The sequence below is a fragment of the Primulina eburnea genome, chromosome 14 (genome assembly GCF_022965805.1).
Source record: "Primulina eburnea isolate SZY01 chromosome 14, ASM2296580v1, whole genome shotgun sequence".
NCBI lineage: Eukaryota > Viridiplantae > Streptophyta > Magnoliopsida > Lamiales > Gesneriaceae > Primulina > Primulina eburnea.
The window spans coordinates 26,506,905-26,526,553 of record NC_133114.1 but is presented as its reverse complement, the minus strand read 5'-3'; the positions used below and the strand labels follow the sequence as shown (position 1 = coordinate 26,526,553).

At 30.3% G+C, this 19,649-nt stretch overlaps 2 protein-coding genes across 3 annotated transcripts; both read right to left on the bottom strand.

Moving 5' to 3' along the window:
• Window positions 1-878: 878 nt before the first annotated feature.
• On the bottom strand, window positions 879-2,556 carry LOC140812140 (probable WRKY transcription factor 53). The gene is made up of 3 exons (XM_073170351.1): window positions 2,146-2,556; window positions 1,908-2,033; window positions 879-1,653 (listed from the first exon to the last, which is right to left on the bottom strand). The coding sequence occupies exons 1-3, from the start codon at window positions 2,406-2,408 to the stop codon at window positions 1,077-1,079; spliced, it is 966 nt and encodes a 321-aa protein (XP_073026452.1). The 5' UTR covers window positions 2,409-2,556; the 3' UTR covers window positions 879-1,076.
• A 12,926-nt stretch (window positions 2,557-15,482) lies between these two features.
• LOC140812380 (F-box/kelch-repeat protein At3g06240-like) lies at window positions 15,483-16,904 on the bottom strand. Of its 2 annotated transcripts, XM_073170633.1 has the most exons (2): window positions 15,905-16,904; window positions 15,483-15,733 (listed from the first exon to the last, which is right to left on the bottom strand). In XM_073170633.1, the coding sequence occupies exons 1-2, from the start codon at window positions 16,758-16,760 to the stop codon at window positions 15,627-15,629; spliced, it is 963 nt and encodes a 320-aa protein (XP_073026734.1). In that variant the 5' UTR covers window positions 16,761-16,904; the 3' UTR covers window positions 15,483-15,626. The 2 variants fall into 2 exon arrangements, with proteins under 2 accessions (XP_073026734.1, XP_073026733.1); XM_073170632.1 differs by having other exon boundaries at window positions 15,483-16,902.
• Between the last annotated feature and the right edge of the window lie 2,745 nt (window positions 16,905-19,649).

The following is a 19,649-nucleotide window of genomic DNA, read 5'->3' as shown; positions in this document are numbered from 1 at the left end:
TCGTACTAGTCATGTCTCATCTGTCTTGTCACCCATTAATGTTAGCCAAAGAAGGATATGTCGGCCGCGTGCACTCTACTAATGTCAACGCAATTAAATGCTTCCCTCGCATCGAGATGTCAGAGGGAAAAAACTTCTTGGGTAATTGTGCCAGAACTCGGGCGCCAGGCCCTAAACCCACAACCCGGGATATGAGTATTTGCCGCCATATTCAACTTTGAAAATATTCTACCCTGACCCGGGCGCCGCTCATGGGCATGCCACACGACCCGGGAGATCACGGGCCCTACCAATGTCCCGGGACATATCGGATGACCTCGTTCTCCGTGCTACCTATTAATTATAGTAGGACGGCTGAGCACACCCTATACTCTGACATGTCACATGTCACATCAGTATGATTCTGTCAGGTACGTTTATCGAGGTCCCCGGGTAGAATGCATCCTGGGAGATTTATACAAGAGCCCGGGCGTCTGGTGGCCCGGGGAGGAGAGTATGGGCTTGCACTTGCCCGGCTCTAGAAGAATTTATCTGCAGATTCACTCGGATTTGGGAATCCATTTGATATTCCGGGTCATGCATGACCCGGACTCTTACAAGGGTATCATCAGTCCGCTTGATAAACAAGAAGAAAAATAATCTCGGTTCTTGAGATTATACCAAATTTTATACCGAACATACGAAGAACAATTTGATTGATTGGGTTCAAAATAAAAATGTAGGAACATGGGATTTCAATAAAAATTTGAAATAAACAAGGAAATGAACAAGCTAGTCTTCTTCTTTCAAGACTATGAAACCAAGTCCCAAACAACTAAACATATCTCTTCTAGTCATCAAGATTCCTAAATCTAGCGAAGGACTAATTACATAAACAGTTACTCCAAAAAGACCAGATTTATTGATGACTCGACAATATAAACAAGTTTGAATCACTCTCGATGCTGGCTAGTGGCTTGAATCAGTAACTAGGCAAGCACAACTTTACTAATGTTTCCCCACATCTTGCTTTGCGGTGGATCAGTAGCATACCACTACAAAAAAATTTACAAATAACGACGGAATTTGTAAAATAATCAGATGGATCCATCAAAAAAAGAGCTGAAGTCTATTTGATCCATCAAGAGATCCAACTCTCCCGATGGGAAATCCTCGATCGGGGCTGGATTGAAGTTTATTTCTGCAAAATCTGATTCTGAACTTTGTAAAATGTCACTAAGCTCAATATCATTAATCTGGCATGGTGAAAGTAGGAGATAGGACTCGGATGTGTCTGGAGACAAAAACGGAGGCGGATTACTCATTCCAACAAAGTTTCCGGGCTTCGAAAAAAATGAAGTTTCCACATTTTCATATCCAATTGGTGTGGGAGAAGAGGTAAAAGTTGGAACACTCTCATCCTTAATGGACATTTCTTGATTCTCTGGTTTAGAGGTCAAATTCTTCTGTCCTGAACGTCTTGCACTCGCTTCCTTTTCTTCTCTCCTCTTTTTTATATCAAGATTTTCTTTTTTCCTTTTCCGCATTTCCTGAATACATGTGTGTTTCCCTGTGTAAGTCACTTCGAAGATCGAAGTGTCTTTATCTGTTCGTTGCACTTGTTTAGTCGCCAAGCATCCTTGCGTACCGCGGTGAGTGCATCTATAATAAGCCCTGCAATTTCAACAAATCAAATGATCACCATCAGATTCTAATTGTTTCCACCAAATATAAGTTCTGAAATTCCTTCAAACAAGTTGTGGCGATTCAACTATGATCCTATTACAGAAGTCAACAACCCTAAGAGTTGCAGTACAATGTCTTTAAGGAGAGGATTGAACAATTGAATAAAATTTTTGATTTCGAAATATATTATATACATTTACATGTCTCACCACTCGGCCACCCCTCACAAAAAAAAGTCTCACCTTGGATGCTTAGCCCCTAAAATATCTTTCTGCCCATATTTCCTCCAGTAATAGCCATCATCAAGTTGACTTTCAAACCCTATTTCAGTGCACGCACGCAGTTGGCTCCATGTTGCTAATGTCTTTCTGCAAATACCATTTTTTTCTTCAAAGAATCAAAACCATTTCATGTAGTTACTAGAACTAATCTATGGGAAAAACCCATAAATACAAATCTACAAAAACGTAAACAACTAACCTTTTCTTGGAATTTTTGCTTAGGACTTGACCCTTAGAGTCCGGATCGGATCCTTCACATCTGGGGTCTGATCCATTCCGTAGCAAAGCCATGCAATCAAGCAGCGATAATGCATTATCATAAGAAGAAAGTACTCTCTCCAGTAAATGAACACATGAAGCAGGAGTGGGGTGAAGCTCTTTTTTCAGCTGATTCGCATAACTCCTCCCTCGAGTTAGCTCAATTATAAGACTATCTTTATTACAGCTTCCAAGATTTTCCATTTCGAAATAATCCAAAAAGACTGCAGCTTTATCTGATGTATCTTGATTCTGATCGAGAATATTTTAAATCGGAACAAAGGGTGTATGGCTTCACCTTCCTTGTTGGACGTAATGGGGTGCGTGATGGAAGAAGAAGTTTTGAATCTGATTGAGGATTTAGCAAGGAGAGCTATATGTATATATATTATGTAATATATAAGAAGAGAATATAAAATAAATACATAAATAAAATAAGGTGGCTTTAGATTTTTGGTAAATAATCGTGTGGAATTGTGGGAAAATAGATTGTAATTATTCCATTGCTGACCGGTTCAAATGGCCACCACAGGTCCACAATGTACCTACTTGGAAATTTTTATTGTTTTTTTTATTAAAAAAACGATACAATTAATTATTAAAATTGTTTTAGACAACAAGATCTGATTGGAGAGAGTGAGCTGCGTATGGAACGCCTCCTCCATTCATTTGATTGTTATTATTACTTTGTCAGGAAAGTTAACAAATATGTCCAATGAAGGAAAGCGAGTCGTATTGATGATTTGTTTCACAAAATTAGTCCGTTAGATCGTCTTATAATAGTTTTTATTTCGAATATTATAAAATATTTAACAATTTTCATTCCAGTAGTTATTGATATAATTCATATATATTATAACATTTAAGTTTTGGTGATGAGCTATACGAAAATAATTAACTTAAGATTATTAAAATCAGCACTCTGAAAAAAATTACTAGCCACTAGCCTATAATCTGGTATGCAATCAGAGTATACTGATTCTGTTGGACAAGAAATTACTGATCAACATGCACAGATTATTGAACTTGACAACGGTAATTTATGAGTATTTGAATAGATCATCATACTTATTGAAGCATAAAATCAGCATAAAGTACATTCAGAAATTGTTTATCATATAGAGGACAACTGATTTGACAGACAGTGTCAATCATTTAATGTCGCGCTAATTTTGAAGCAGATCAAATTATATTCGACATATTGAACAAATGCATTAAGGAACTTGATACGACCAATTTATAATCGTTCATATCCGACCGTTTGAAGATCATATATATAAAGTCATATTATATTTCAGCAAGACATAATATTTCAGCAAGACATAATACACTCAGCGCAAGCATATCTTATTATACAAAAGCACTGATAAATAAATCATAAACACACTCGTACAAGCCTTATCAGATATTCTATGAGTTCATCTTGTGTCATTTTCTACTCTCTATAATCTCATTATTATATTAGCATTTTCAGTAGACCTTTGTAACTGTCATAAAAAGTTTTTCTGATCAACAGTCAGTGCGTAAGTTGTAAGGAAGTTGATACTAAAAGTTTAAGTAGTCAATACCTACGTGAGTGTTTACAGAAGCTGTAAATATCTAAATCTTTTAGCAAATACCTTCTGAAAACAGAATAATGAGAAACTTAATTATTCTTCGAGCTTCTATAAATACTCAATGTTTCTTCCTGTTATTTTTATTATTGTTCATAGAGTTTAGACCCATTCCGTATTACTCATCAATTGTCTCCCCATAAGGGCTAGACTTTTGAAATAGTCATCATCATAAACAATTTTTTTTTTTTTTTTTGTGGAGAGTGGTTTTGTTACAATTTCGTCTCAAACGATTTCGGCTCGAATTTGAGATTTTAATGAGCAGATGAGTTATAATTAAGACACATATTCTCATATCAACTATATAACTTTTTTATGTGTTTTTTCCCCCCAAAAAACGATCATGTTTGAAAATAATCACGGACACACTCAAAGATAAGACAACCAACACGTGATGAGTAAGAAGTATTTAAAATTACGCTACTTTTTCGGGATAGTGCTTAAGTAAATGAGTTATTGGTTTATATATTTTGTGCGGGGTAATTTGTAGAAAAATACATCTGTCCAAGATTTCTTTAAGATTCAGTACCCAACAGATTTTTTTTGTATTTTAGTACCTGACAAAACACCAACTTAAATTTTACTACATATTTAATGTATTTTTACATTTTTACCCTTTTAATTAATAAAAAAGTATATAAATACTTATTTTTGTTGGACATCTACTATATCCACTCATCAATCCCAATGTATTTGGATGACATGTATATTTAATTTAAATATTTTTTTATTAAAAAAAACAAATTCACAACTAATTGAATTTTTTGAAAAACTTAGTTTTACTTATGAAATACTTAATTTCAATTTTAAAATACTTGATTCATTAAATGAAATACTTAGAATATTTATTAAAAACTGGATATTCGAATAAGCATTTAAAAAAAAAATTCGCAACTAATTGAATTTTTTGAAATACTTAGTTTTACTTGTAAAATACTTAATTTAAATTTTAAAATACTTGATTTAGTAAATGAAATACTCAGAATGTGTATTAAAAAATTGGATATTTGAGTATGCATTTAAAAAAAAAAATTCGCAACTAATTGAATTTTTTGAAATACGTAATTTTTTTTTTGAAATACTTAATTTAAATTTTAAAATACTTGATTTAGTAAATGAAATACTCAGAATGTGTATTAAAAAGCTGGATATTCAAATATGTATTTTAAAAAAAAACAAATTCGTAACTAACTGAATTTTTTTGAAATATTTAGTTTTACTTGTGAAATACTTAATTTTAATTTTAAAACTACTTGATTTAGTAAATAAAATACTCAGAATGTGTATTAAAAACTGGATATTCGAATATGCATTAAAAAAAATAAATTCGCAACTAATTGAATTTTTTGAAATACTTAGTTTTACTTGTCAAATACTTAATTTTAAATTTAAATACTTAATTTAGTAAATGAAATACTCAGAATGTGTATTTAAAAGCTGGATATTCGAATAAGCATTTAAAAAAAACAAATTCGCAACTAATTGAATTTTTTGAAATACTTAGTTTTACATGTGAAATATTTAATTTTAATTTTAAAATACTTGATTGAGTAAATGAAATACTAAGAATGTGAATTAAAAAACTGGATATTCGAATATGCATTTAAAAAAAAATTCTTAACTAATTGAATTTTTTGAAATACTTAGTTTTACTTATGAAATACTTAATTTAAATTTTAAAATACTTGATTTAGTAAATAAAATACTCATAATGTGTATTAAAAAGCTGGATATTCGAATATACATTAAAAAAAAAAAACAAATTCGTAACTAACTCAATTTTTTGAAATATTTAGTTTTACTTGTGAAATACTTAATTTTAATTTTAAAACTACTTGATTTAGTAAATGAAATACTCAGAATGTGTATTAAAAACTGGATATTCGAATATGCATTAAAAAAAACAAATTTGCAACTAATTGAATTTTTGAAATACTTAGTTTTATTTGTGAAATACTTAATTTTAATTTTAAAATACTTAATTTAGTAAATGAAATACTCAGAATGTGTATTAAAAAGCTGGATATTCGAATATGCATTTAAAAAAAACAAATTCGCAACTAATTGAATTTTTTGAAATACTTAGTTTTACTTGTGAAATACTTAATTTTAATTTTAAAATACTTGATTTAGTAAATGAAATACTCATAATGTGTATTAAAAACTGGATATTCGAATATGTATTTAAAAAAAAATTCACAACTGATTGAATTTTTTGAAATACTTAGTTTTACTTGTGAAATACTTAATTTTAATTTTAAAATACTTGATTTAGTAAATGAAATACTCAGAATGTGTATTAAAAACTGGATATTCGAATATGCATTAAAAAAAAAAAAAACAAATTCGCAACTAATTGAATTTTTTGAAATACTTAGTTTTACTTGTGAAATAATTAATTTCAATTTTAAAATACTTGATTTTGTAAATGAAATACTCAGAATGTGTATTAAAAAACTGGATATTCGAATATGCATTAAAAAAAACAAATTCGCAACTAATTGAATTTTATCCAAGATGCATTTGGATGACATGTTCATTTTATTTAGATATTTTCTTTATTTTTTTAAAAAAAATTCGCAATTAAGCATTGAACTTTTTTAAGTATTTAGTTTTACTTGCGAAATAATTAATTTCAGTTTAAGGTAAATGAGATACTTGTAATGAGTATTAAAATACTGGATATTCGAATATGTAACATAAGTTCACCAAGTGTTCACGTTTCCATCCAAGATACATTTGGATGACATGTTCAAGAACTTTTCAGCAGCCACAAAGCTTTGAAAAAGAAAAAAGGCTTAGCGCGAAGATTTGAAGATTTCTGGACAATGTTCTTCGAGATAATATCTCGTGATAGGAACAAGTAATTTAATCCGTGGATTTAAAATTTACAGATAAATATAAAGTCGGATATACTTCGATAGTCATAGTTCAGTAGGTCGAAAGCTAGTGGATTTAATAAAACGACATGCAATTCACCCTTGATAAATAATTAAAGAGATTTAATTACTTCACTGAGTTGAATTAGTTTGGCATAGCTTGAGAGGGCGTGTTCAATTGGATATGAAATCTCGTGGAAATCATAGATCATTGTCGAACGAATTAAGTAGATTAGCGAGGGGTAAATGAAATACTTAGAATGTTGTATTAAAATACTATATATTCTAATATGTAACGTAAGTTCACTAAATGCTCGCATTTACTTCCAAGATGCATTTAGATGACATGTTCATTTCATTTTAAAATACTTGATTTAGTAAATGAAATACTCAGAATGTGTATTAAAAAACTGGATATTCGAATATGCATTTAAATAAAAAAACAAATTCACAACTAATTGAATTTTTTGAAATACTTAGTTTTACTTGTGAAATACTTAATTTAAATTTTAAAATACTTGATTTAGTAAATGAAATACTCATAATGTGTATTAAAAACTGGATATTCGAATATGCATTTAAAAAAAAAACAAATTCGCAACTAATTGAATTTTTTGAAATACTTAGTTTTACTTGTGAAATACTTAATTTTAATTTTAAAATACTTGATTTAGTAAATGAAATACTCATAATGTGTATTAAAAACTGGATATTCGAATATGCATTTTAAAAAAAAAAACAAATTCGCAACTAATTGAATTTTTTGAAATACATAGTTTTACTTGTGAAATACTTAACTTTAATTTTAAAATACTTGATTTAGCAAATGAAATACTCATAATGTGTATTAAAAACTGGATATTCGAATATGCATTAAAAAAAAAAAATTCGCAACTAATTGAATTTTTTGAAATACTTAGTTTTACTTGTGAAATAATTAATTTCAATTTTAAAATACTTGATTTTGTAAATGAAATACTCAGAATGTGTATTAAAAAACTGGATATTCGAATATGCATTAAAAAAAACAAATTCGCAACTAATTGAATTTTTTGAAATACTTAGTTTTACTTGTGAAATACTTAATTTTAATTTTGAAATACTTGATTTAGTAAATGAAATACTCATAATGTGTATTAAAAACTGGATATTCGAATAATCATTTAAAAAAATCGCAACTAATTGAATTTTTTGAAATACTTAGTTTTATTTATGAAATACTTAATTTAAATTTTAAAATACTTGATTTAGTAAATGAAATACTCAGAATGTGTATAAAAAAACTGGATATTCGAATATACAATGCAAGTTCATCAAATGCTCGTATTTCCATCCAAGATCCATTTGGATGACATGTTCATTTCATTTAATTATTTTTTTTTATTGTTAAAAAAACAAATTCGCAACTAAGCATTGAACTTTTTCAAGTACTTAGTTTTACTTGCGAAATACCTAATTTCAATTTTAAAATACTTGATTTCTTAAATGAGATACTCAGAATGAGTATTAAAATACTGGAAATTCGAATATGCAACGTAAGTTCACCAAATGCTCGCATTCTGAGTATTTCATTTACTTCAGAGTTTTGGAAGAGTTTGCACAGAGCCTTGGGTACACGGTTAGCATTCAGTACATCATATCATCCCCAGAGCGACGGTCAATCAGAGAGAGTTATTCAGATTTTAGAGGATATGCTCAGAGCTTGTACTATCGATTATCCTGGTAGCTGGGATTCCAAATTTCCTCTTGTTGAGTTCACGTACAATAACAGCTATCAAGCGACGATTGGCATGGCGCCATATGAAGCACTTTATGGCAGGAAATGTAGATCACCCTTATATTGGGACGAGATTGGTGAGAGAAAGATGTTGGGTCCAGAGTTGGTCCAACAGACAGCTGATGTTGTTGCTGATATTCGAGAGATGATGAAAACAGCACAGTCGAGACAGAAGAGTTATGCTGATGTGAGACACAGGCCGTTGAATTTTGAGGTTGGCGATCACGTGTCCTTGAAGATATCACTTACTTTTAACAAAAATATAGTAGCATACTTGTCTCGGAGTAAAAGTAAGTTCTTTATTTGTATACCGAAATAAATTGCTATTTTTATTTCATGAGAAATGATGAGCAATATATTTGTTAAAATTTCATTTGCATTGAAATTGCATCATAATCATATTCGAATATCCAGTATTTTATTATCTATTTTAAGTATCTCATTTATGAAATCAAGTATTTTGAAACTAAAATTAGGTACTTATCCAGTATTTTAATACACATTCTGAGTATCTCATTTACCAAATCAAGTATTTTAAAATGAAATGAACATGTCATTTAAATGCATCTTGGAAGAAAATGCGAGCATTTGATGAAATTACGTTACATATTCGAATATCCAGTATTTTAATACAACATTCTAAGTATTTCATTTACTAAATCAAATATTTTAAAATTAAAATTAAGTATTTCATAAGTAAACCTAAGTATTTTAAAAAATTCAATTAGTTGTAATTTTTTTAAATGCATATTCGAATATCCAGTTTTTTAATACACATTCTGAGTATTTCATTTACAAAATCAAGTATTTTAAAATTGAAATTAATTATTTCACAAGTAAAACTAAATATTTTAAAAAATTCAATTAGTTGCAAATTTGTTTTTTTTTTTTAATGCATATTCGAATATCAAGTTTTGAATACACATTCTGAGTATTGCATTTACTAAATCAAGTATTTTAAAATTAAATTTAAGTATTTCACAAGTAAAACTAAGTATTTCAAAAAATTCAATTAGTTGCGATTTTTTTTAAAATGCATATTCGAATATCCAGTTTTTTAATACACATTATCAGTATTTCATTTAATAAATCAAGTATTTTAAAATTAAAATTAAGTATTTCACAAGTAAAACTAAGTATTTCAAATAATTCAATTAGTTGCGACTTTGTTTTTTTTTTTTAAATTCATATTCGAATATCCAGCTTTTTAATACTATTCTGAGTATTTCATTTACTAAAGCAAGTATTTTAAAATTAAAATTAAGTATTTCACAAGTAAAACTAAGTATTTCAAAAATTCAATTAGTTGCGAATTTGTTTTTTTTTTAAATACATATTCAAATATCCAGTTTTTAATACACATTCTGAGTATTTCATTTACTAAATCAAGTAGTTTTAAAATTAAAATTAAGTATTTCACATGTAAAACTAAATATTTCAAAAAATTCAGTTAGTTACGAATTTGTTTTTTTTTAAATGCATATTCGAATATCCAGCTTTTTAATACACATTCTGAGTATTTCATTTAGTAAATCAAGTATTTTAAAATTTAAATTAAATATTTCACAAGCAAAACTAAGTATTTCAAAAAAATTAATTAGTTGCGAATTTGTTTTTTTTTTAAATACATACTCGAATATCCTGGTTTTTAATACACATTCTGAGTATTTCATTTACTAAATCAAGTATTTTAAAATTGAAATTAAGTATTTTACATGTAAAACTAAGTATTTCAAAAAATTCAATTAGTTGCGAATTTGTTTTTTTTAAATGCATCTTCGAATATCCAGTTTTTAATAAACATTCTGAGTATTTCATTTACTGAATCAAGTATTTTAAAATTGAAATTAAGTATTTCATAAATAAAACTAAGTATTTCAAAAAATTCAATTAGTTGTGAATTTGTTTTTTTTAATAAAAAATATTTAAATTAAATATACATGTCATCCAAATGCATTGGGATTGATGAGTGGATATAGTAGATGTCCAACAAAAATAAGTATTTATATATTTTTTTCTTAATTAAAAGGGTAAAAATGTAAAAATACATGAAATATGTAGTAAAACCTAAGTTGGTGTTTTGTCAGGTACTAAAATACAAAAAAAATCTGTTGGGTACTGAATCTTAAAAAAAACTTGGACAGAGGTATTTTTCTACAAATTACCCTTTTGTGCGTCTCTATTGTCCGAAAATTATTAGATCTTTTGCCTCAAAAATCAACAAAAACTTGTTGAGTGGGTCTCATGTGAGACCGTCTCACGGATCTTAATCTGTGAGACGGATCAATCCTACTGATATTCACAATAAAAAGTAATACTCTTAACATAAAAAAAACAATAGTTTTTCATGGATGACCTAAATAATAGATATATCTCATAAATATGACCGTCTCACACAAGCTTTTGCCAAACTTGTTTATATTGTTTTTTCGACCATAAAAGGTGGCGAAAAAAGAAAATCCAATGTTCTTTTTTTTTTTCATTTCTTTTTATTACAGAGTATTCCATTATTCAATATGGCATTTTGCTTGGCAAATTCGCAACATGAGATTTCATAGATAGTCGACTCTTCACGAGCCAACATTTTGTACCAAAGAATTTCCAAATATATTTTTCCTCTAAAAATATTTCTCAAAAGTCAAGGGAAAGAATCTTGTCCAATTTCCACGAATCTTAGAACTTGCTTCCGCGTTGTTTCCCTTTTATTTAAATATATTAATACTCGGTGACTCACTAAATAAAATTATAATAAATATATAAAAAAAGATTAATAATGACGTAATCAGGACTACGTCATGTGAAAGAATTGGATAACCGCATGTTGCTTGCACTTTAGAGGCAAACAATAAAATATTTGTTTTAAGTTAATTTGATGAAATATTTTCAATTTATGAAATTTATTGAGATAATTATTGGAATAAATATATAAAACAAGGGGAAAAAAAGGTAAATCACACATGTGGGAGTTATAATTAGTTGTTTTTTAGTGATGATATTATATATATTTATTCGTGAAAAGAGTCAATCTGATTCATACTTATAATAAAAAAATTTATTTTAACAAAAAAATTATTTAAAATTTTCTTAGATATCGAATCGAGTTGAAGTATCTCACGAAATTGATAATGAGATGGTTTATATGTGTTTTTGACTTTTTTTAAAGGGGTCGGACCGGGAATCTTCCCTTGCACTGAATACAAATTTCAATCCAAACTCACAAATTTTCGATTATCATTTTGCTTTGACAAAGAAACGTACTTAATTCTACTCCTTCATTTTATCGCATGTAAAAATTTTCAAGTATATATAATATATATAAAAATACACAATTATTTTTTAATAAAACCTTAACTGTCAATATAACTTTCAAATTTTCATAAATTTTCTTGGATTTAATTTGATTAATTTAAGTACATATATTTACTATTCAAAGAAGAAGTCAGTGGTTGAACTATTTCTTTATTGCATGATTAATAAATCGCGGCTAACGTGTATCGAGAAGGACAAGACGTATCATGATAATCTTTTTATATATAAAAAAGTATTATAATAATATAATATACGATCATACGCAATTAAGTCAAAAACCTTGTGATTTCTAATCATCAACTTTATTTTATTTTAGGTAAAAATTTGTGTGAGACGGTCTCACGAATCATAGTTTGTGCGACATATATCTTATTTGGATCATCCATGAAAAAAAATTATAATTTTTTATGCTAAAAATATTACTTTTTTTATGAATATCGGTAGGATTAACTCGTCTCACAGATAAAAATTCGTGATACTGTCTCACAAGAGACCTACTCTTTATTCTATTTTTCATGTTATACTAAGATCTCGTCGTCATATAAATATATTACCGATCAGATTACTTGTCAACTTTGTGCATAATATAATGTTATTTACAACTGAATTATACTTTAATTTACTTGCCAAATCTACATCCATACATCGTAAAATAAAATTTTCAGATACAGTGAATATGTTATCCATAAATATAAAAGCCCAAATTTAATTTTTTCATGACAACTATTTTAAAATACAATCTAGTTCTTTTATTGTTTTTTATATTTAATTTGTGAGACGATCTCATATCATTAGACGGGTCGATCGATCTATATTTTCAATGAAAAATAATACTTAATATTTTTTATGAATCAGATCGGACTCCGAGATATAGCTTGAATTGTGCTCTTAATTGGTGACGTGTTGAGAATATATATGAAAAAAGTGATTTGAATATATCAACGATTTGTAAATCGGAGAAGGTGGCTTGAAAATTTTGCACCGAGTGATCCAATTTTTTTAGTTATTACGCGTCTGCTTTACAAAGAAATAAACAAAAATTACGCGTCTGTATGATATATACTGCTTATTATATGTTTTGGCGGTTTAATAAATCCAAGCTACACGTTGTACGAATAGGTAGCATCTGCTTTTTTAATTATTTATTTTTTTAAAAAAAATAAAATTATAATATTTTAGAAATATATTTTTTTACGAAAGCTTAATCGTAATTATTTACTGTTTTTAATTCAATTTTCGAATATGGATTTTGAAGGTTTTGTGTGAGATATAACAATTTATTTATGTGTGTTTCGAATTATTTATTTTATTCTTATAAAAGTTCAAATGAATATGTCAGATACGAAGTAAACTTATTGGCTAAAAAATGGACTTTTTTTTTTTTTATATTTCTAATTAGTAAACAAATTTATGTAAAAACGACGTTCAAAAATCGACAAATTGATCCGTCAAATGGCCTTTTTCCTTATTTATTAAATTGCAACTATTTCAATTTTGTAAAATAATTATATTATATTATAATATATTTTCTAAAAAAATTATAAAACTAACATTGTTCCACAAACTAAATAAAAAAATTTGTAGAAAATATTTAATTTTTTTTTAAAAAAATGGATTCTAAGCGTGCTAGTTAAAAATTGAAATATAAGAGACTGTTTCCCGAAAAATATCAAGAGATACTAGAATTCAAGAACCGATTCTTTGAATCATTGGACTGATGATATCATTTTTATTTACAAAAAACTCTTGTAAGATAATTTAATGAGTCAATTTTATGATATAAATTTTATATTTAGGGTCATTTATGAGAAAATATTATTTTTTCTGATAAATATGAATAGAGATGAATCGTCTTGTGAACAAAGACTGATGAGACCATAAAATATTTGATAAGTTTTTTAAACTTTGTCAAAATGAAACAAGTAATTATTATTTTATTTATTATCCAAATTCGAGGAAAGAGGTTTTGAATTTCATGTGAATTTCCATGTCAGGGATAAGAATCTCAGTTTCAGATTGGATGTAGTAAGACAAACGAACGAATTTCAGGATGGATACGTTTTCTTTTTGTTTTCTTTTTTTTTTTTTTTTTACAATTTGCAGTACTAGCTAGAAGTTTTTGCACATGCATCTCAGATTATCTAAATTCTTATTTTAGTTTAAATTATTATAAAAAGCACTTAACAAATTAAATAGATACCTATTTCTTTTTGCTATTTTTTGGGTATAAAAACTCTCGTAAAATCATCTCATAGGTCAATTTATTTGACGAATTTCCTATCCAACACGACTAATAAAATAATATTACTTTTTATGTCAAAAATAATTTAGATCCGGATATTGAGAGAGGCGATCTTTCTCGTGGATATAAATCATATATCTATGAGACTGTCTCACATGATATCTATTATTTTTGAGAGGTATACAAAATAGTTTCTTTTTTTAAAATTGTTCAGATGATAGAAAATGTATTAAAAAAAACTAGCATGCTGTTTTTTACATACGTCAATTGAAATTTTACCTATAATAGCTTAATTTTTTTTTTAGAAAAAAGATATTTATTATTTACAAATTAAAACGGTTAAGTCCAGTAAGCAACACCCTTTATTTTAGGGGTGTACATAACAAAAAAAAAAATCGTGACCTTGATATTGAGACAAAATTATCAAAACCAAGACAAAAAAATATACAATCTTGCAGTTTTTTTTTTTTAGATATCTACAATTTTGCATGTTCATCTAATATCAATGTTTCAAGTTTGAGACAATATAACGAGCTCTATTAAATTTAATGAAATATATCAATTTACAACCAGGCTGTGGTTCGGGAACAAACAGAATTTAACACTGACACCTAACATAACATTCCAGCATTTCAATACGCACACTTTGATTATGAGGCATTGGTTCCTATATTCAGTGGCCAATCCAAATAGTTTAATGTTCCCAACCTTCTCGATCTCTTGAATGAGTTTGATCTGGTTGGGCGGGTTATAGGCATAATTCCATAGGACTGCCCCATTTCTTTCTTTGGCGGGTTGGTTTTCGTTGACAAGGAAGGCCTTATCCAAATAATAGAAAAATACGCCTTTTTCTATTATTTGATCGGTACCTCATAAGCTCGCTGCTTTTGGTTTTCTATCTGAAGTTTCATAGCTAAGGTCTCGGCCTTTCTCGAACAAAATGATAGTCCAACTCAACAACTTGATAGATTTGTATTGACGGCTGCAGAAAAGAGGGGAGGGATGTATTCGCAGAGTTGATGCGAGACCTTAAACGCCAATTTAGTACCCAAACCCCAAATACCAGTCTCCTCTCAAACTACTGAACTATACAATTACTTGTGAATCCGGATGTAAGATCAAAGCAGTTCTCCATAGTTAGACTCAAACAAAAAATTCATCATTGATACATGGTTAAACATGGCAACCAGCTTCAGGGTTCAAAGACAAAAATAAGGTTCGGAGATATACGGGTTTAAAAATTCAGATGGTTCGCAAATAGTGATTAAAGTAAAGGGCAGATATACTCCTGTGAGAAACTTTCAGTCCAACAATTCTATAACAGGAACGTACATTTATATGCTGACAATATGTTCCAAGGGATGTGCATTACAGATTTCAAAAGTAAGACTACAGTATACAAGAACTATAAAGATGATACTAATATAACCACATAGATGTCATATATATGCGCAGAGATTGAGAAATATGATTGCCATACCATTCTGAAATTTGGTATCTAAAAGATCTGATCCATTTGTTCACAACGTGTAATAACTACTATGTAACAATCATTTCAGCCTATAACGAGCTTTCTTGAGGCATTTTATGATGTGTAGAATCCTACTCTGTGAGTTGCTGTCCAATATCAATCAAAGCCAAGCTCGGGTCATAATCAGCTGCATAGAACGATAGTGGCAATCCGCAAACTGCCAGATCCATAACTTCCTCTGTTTCAACATTCATCAAAACCAATAATTCGTCACTTATTGCAGCTAAGATTGCACCATCATTTACAATCTTGATGGGAACAAAAACCTGCTCTAACACAATGACATATTTTAGCATCCAAGAATCCACCTTCCCATAGTCATTCATCAACCACACATCCCATGACTCACCCATATTCTCACGATGACTTACAAAGAGAGACAAAGATTTCTCGTTAACCAAGGGAGACAACCTCAATTCCTTACAGTTTGGTCCAAGATTTTGAGGCAACTCCATTAACGTGAAAATCTCCTCAACCACATCAAAACCCATGATGCAATTCAGATGTCCGTCAAATTGCGGCCTCTTATATGCCATCCAATGCACAACACCATGCACAAACGCATTGCTACACCAATTTTTAGGCATGAAACAAGGCACGACCTGTCCAATATTCCTCCAAGATCCAGTCTTGACTCCATATACCAAAGCCTCCGATCGTAACTCATGCTCATTATTATCATATCCGTACAAGATTTTCACAACTTTAAAGTCAAAATTCGTGTGATCAAATCCAAACCCAACAGCCATATGCGAGAAACTACTCTTAAAACAACGAAATCCTTGCAGACAAGGCAGAATCTTGTACTTCCCAATAAAGGGGTTCCACAAAATCACAGTGCCAACAAAGTTAAAATAATTGGTATCGAACAAACACACAACTCCCCTGCTAGAACCGACAAGCCTCAAGTAACCATTAACACTCTTGAACGGAGTTTCGAGCTTTTGACACAGAGTAAACGTCTGGGAATCATGAAAAGAAAAGTATATTTTCGTGTAATCCGAGGATTCATAGTACAAGAGGTGGTGGGAGGCGGCGGTGGCGCAGGATAGGCGGAGTCTGAGGAAATAGGGGTGAGAGATTAAGGAAACAAAGGATTTGGAGACGCACCTGAGATTGAGTAGGGTTCTCGTGGGGAGCTTGAAGAGGATTTGAAATATTACATCTTGAGGGAGCTTGACGTAAAGATCATCGCTTTCTTTCATTTCTTGAATCTCAATTTTCGCTCCCGTCGATGCTTCGGGTGAATCAAGAAGAACCACGCCGCTAGGAATCCCACCTTATCCGGCCGGCTCATTTGTCATGATTTCGAAATAATATATAATTCATTTGTGGAATTTTTTTTTTGAGTGATATAATTTGATTAAAAGTTTGAAATTTTTCACAAATATATAATACTTTGAATAGCAATCCAAGCTATTTTAAAAAGTATAATTAAATTGGGAATTTATAGATTTGGCTCTATGAAACCACTTCAACCCTTCACGTCACGAGCATATTCAATCTTGTTTTACCAAGCTTGGATTTCTCGTCCTTTAATCCCAATCCCAACAAAACAAATGTATCAAAAGATATAAACTTATATATGCTAGTTAGAAGATCGGGGCAATCCCCCAAATTTTTGGTACCAACTTATGTTAGGTCTTTCTTAAAACCTGTGGAACTGATCGAGTTCAGTTCGCGTTTGACTTCCATTTAGCTAACGCATGGTTGAGTTACTAAAGGAATGAAACCAAGCTAACACTACTTTTACATCCCTATTCATGAAATGCGATATCATCACTACAAGAAAAGTGGGTTTCCGCAGCGTGCAATATGCGTCGCGGAAAGGTATCCGCAGCGTGCATTGCACGCTGTAAAGTTGAAAGCCGTCTTAAGTTTGACACTATTGGCGGCATGCAATTTACGCTGCGGTTTAGTCTATTAACGACGTGCAAAGTATGCTGTTGATAGTTAAACTAGGGCAGCGTGCATATGTACGCTGTTGATACAACATTCTGCGACGTGCACATATACGCAGTCAATAGTTATAAAACAGAAAAACCTTAGCGACGGTTTACGACAAACCGTCGCAAAATGGCGACGGTTTAAAACCGTTGCTAATATAGCGACGGTCTTAAAATGTAGCGACGGGCTATAATTTCGCGACAGTTCAAACACCGTCGCTAAATTTTGCGTCCATTTTTTTTTTAAAAAATTACTTTTATAATACAATGCAACTATAATAATATACTCATAATCTGAATTAACAATTAAAAAATACTCATGATCTTAATTAACAGCACACATAAATGCAGGCTGCGGATATTATTATCCGTAGCGTGCTTTAATGGACGCCGTCGATAATAATATCCGCAGCGCGCTTTTAATGCACGCTGTTAATAGTATCAAGTTACTATCCACAGCGTGCTTTTAATGCACGCCGTCCATAGTAATATCTGCAGCGTTTTTTTAATACACGCCGTTAATAGTATCAAGTGCAACACTATTAACGGCGCACATATGGGTGCACGCCGCGAAAAATAGTATTCGCAGCGTGCGTTTAATGCACGCTGTTGATGATGTGCTGCGGAAAATCATTTTTCTTGTAGTGCATGTTCATTGGTCTGCTTTTGTATTTCACCAAAAAAAAGTCACAAGTTAACCTCACATTGACCATTTTTACCAAAAATACATCTTCCTCTTTCTCTCAGCATATACGAAGATTTTTGTAGACACTCTATATCACTATATGCACCTTCAAACAAGATAGACTCCGTGAAATCCAAACTATTCAGCAGCTTGGTCCTGTATTTTGGCGATAACTTGTGCAGCCGCGGACTCCCTTGCATCTGAAGGGTTAAGCTCCAAACGACCCTTTGGAGATATCTCGAAATCTTTGCTTTTCACCACCACTTTCGAGATGAATAATTTACCTTCAAAAAGCCAAGTATTAAGCGAAGATCCACAAGGAATTTTTTTTTTCCAAAATTCAGCTTACTAAACAGCCGTAAAACCAGCAAATTCAGCGAGAAAAGTGAAAATGTCAAACATTCTGCTGGTTCTACGATGTATTGTGGCAGTCTCCAGTTATTCTTGAGACATGTATACTCCAAGTCCTGTCGTCATATAACAATATACCATGTAAAAACGAAAGTAAAGAGGCCTCGAATGATTGAATTTTGCATGGCAACCTGGGAAACGGGCAATAAAACATTGTATAGTTCTTTTCAGACCTCATTAAAAAAGGCCGTATGTTGCAAATCTTTTTTGCAGGAGAAAAAAATAACAGTATATTTTCAATAAAGAAACTCACTTGAAATGAAGAATATTTTCCAGGAACATCAGTGTCTTGTCAAGGAGTTGGATTTCATGATTCAGCAATGAAGGATAATTACTCCTTATAGATTCGATGCACTGACGAGCTAAACCAACCACCTAAATAATTATTTGTTTTTTTGCTAAATTGCTAGATATAATTTTCCACAGACCATGTTAGCAAATTGGAAACATATCATGATGGAGTTTAAAGATAGAAAGCCAACACTTTCAGCTAACACGTCACCTCAAATAATCCGCAAAACATAAGTGAGAAACATAAAACTTAAACCATGTTTTAAGAATTTGTAGAGCTAATGAAACCAGCATGCAGAGCCCTTTCTAGCTAAAAGCCTAGAAAAATAAGAAAATAACATACAGAATACAATGCTAAAAAATATATAAAAAGTCATGAGTAAAAACCTAATAACGATAACGTACCTTCCCTTATTCTTTGAATAATATCTTCGTAAAATGCAAGTGTGTCTACCTTGCTCCACATCTGAGCACACTGCCAAGGCAAGAAAACTATATCGTTTACAGATATGATTTTAGGAATCAACAGGAACGGTGACATGAACAAAAAATTGAATCCTGATAAACCACTGTTGCCATACGAAAAAGTTATAGATAAATTACCAGTTCGTGTCTTTTTCGATAAAGAAGTGAAGGCGTTTTGTATGTAGCACATTTACTCGAGCCACTACTAATTAAACAGACTAATAAGCATATAATTAAACTTTATAACATCAATTAAACAATAAAAACTAAATAAATTAATTATCTTACAACCCAAA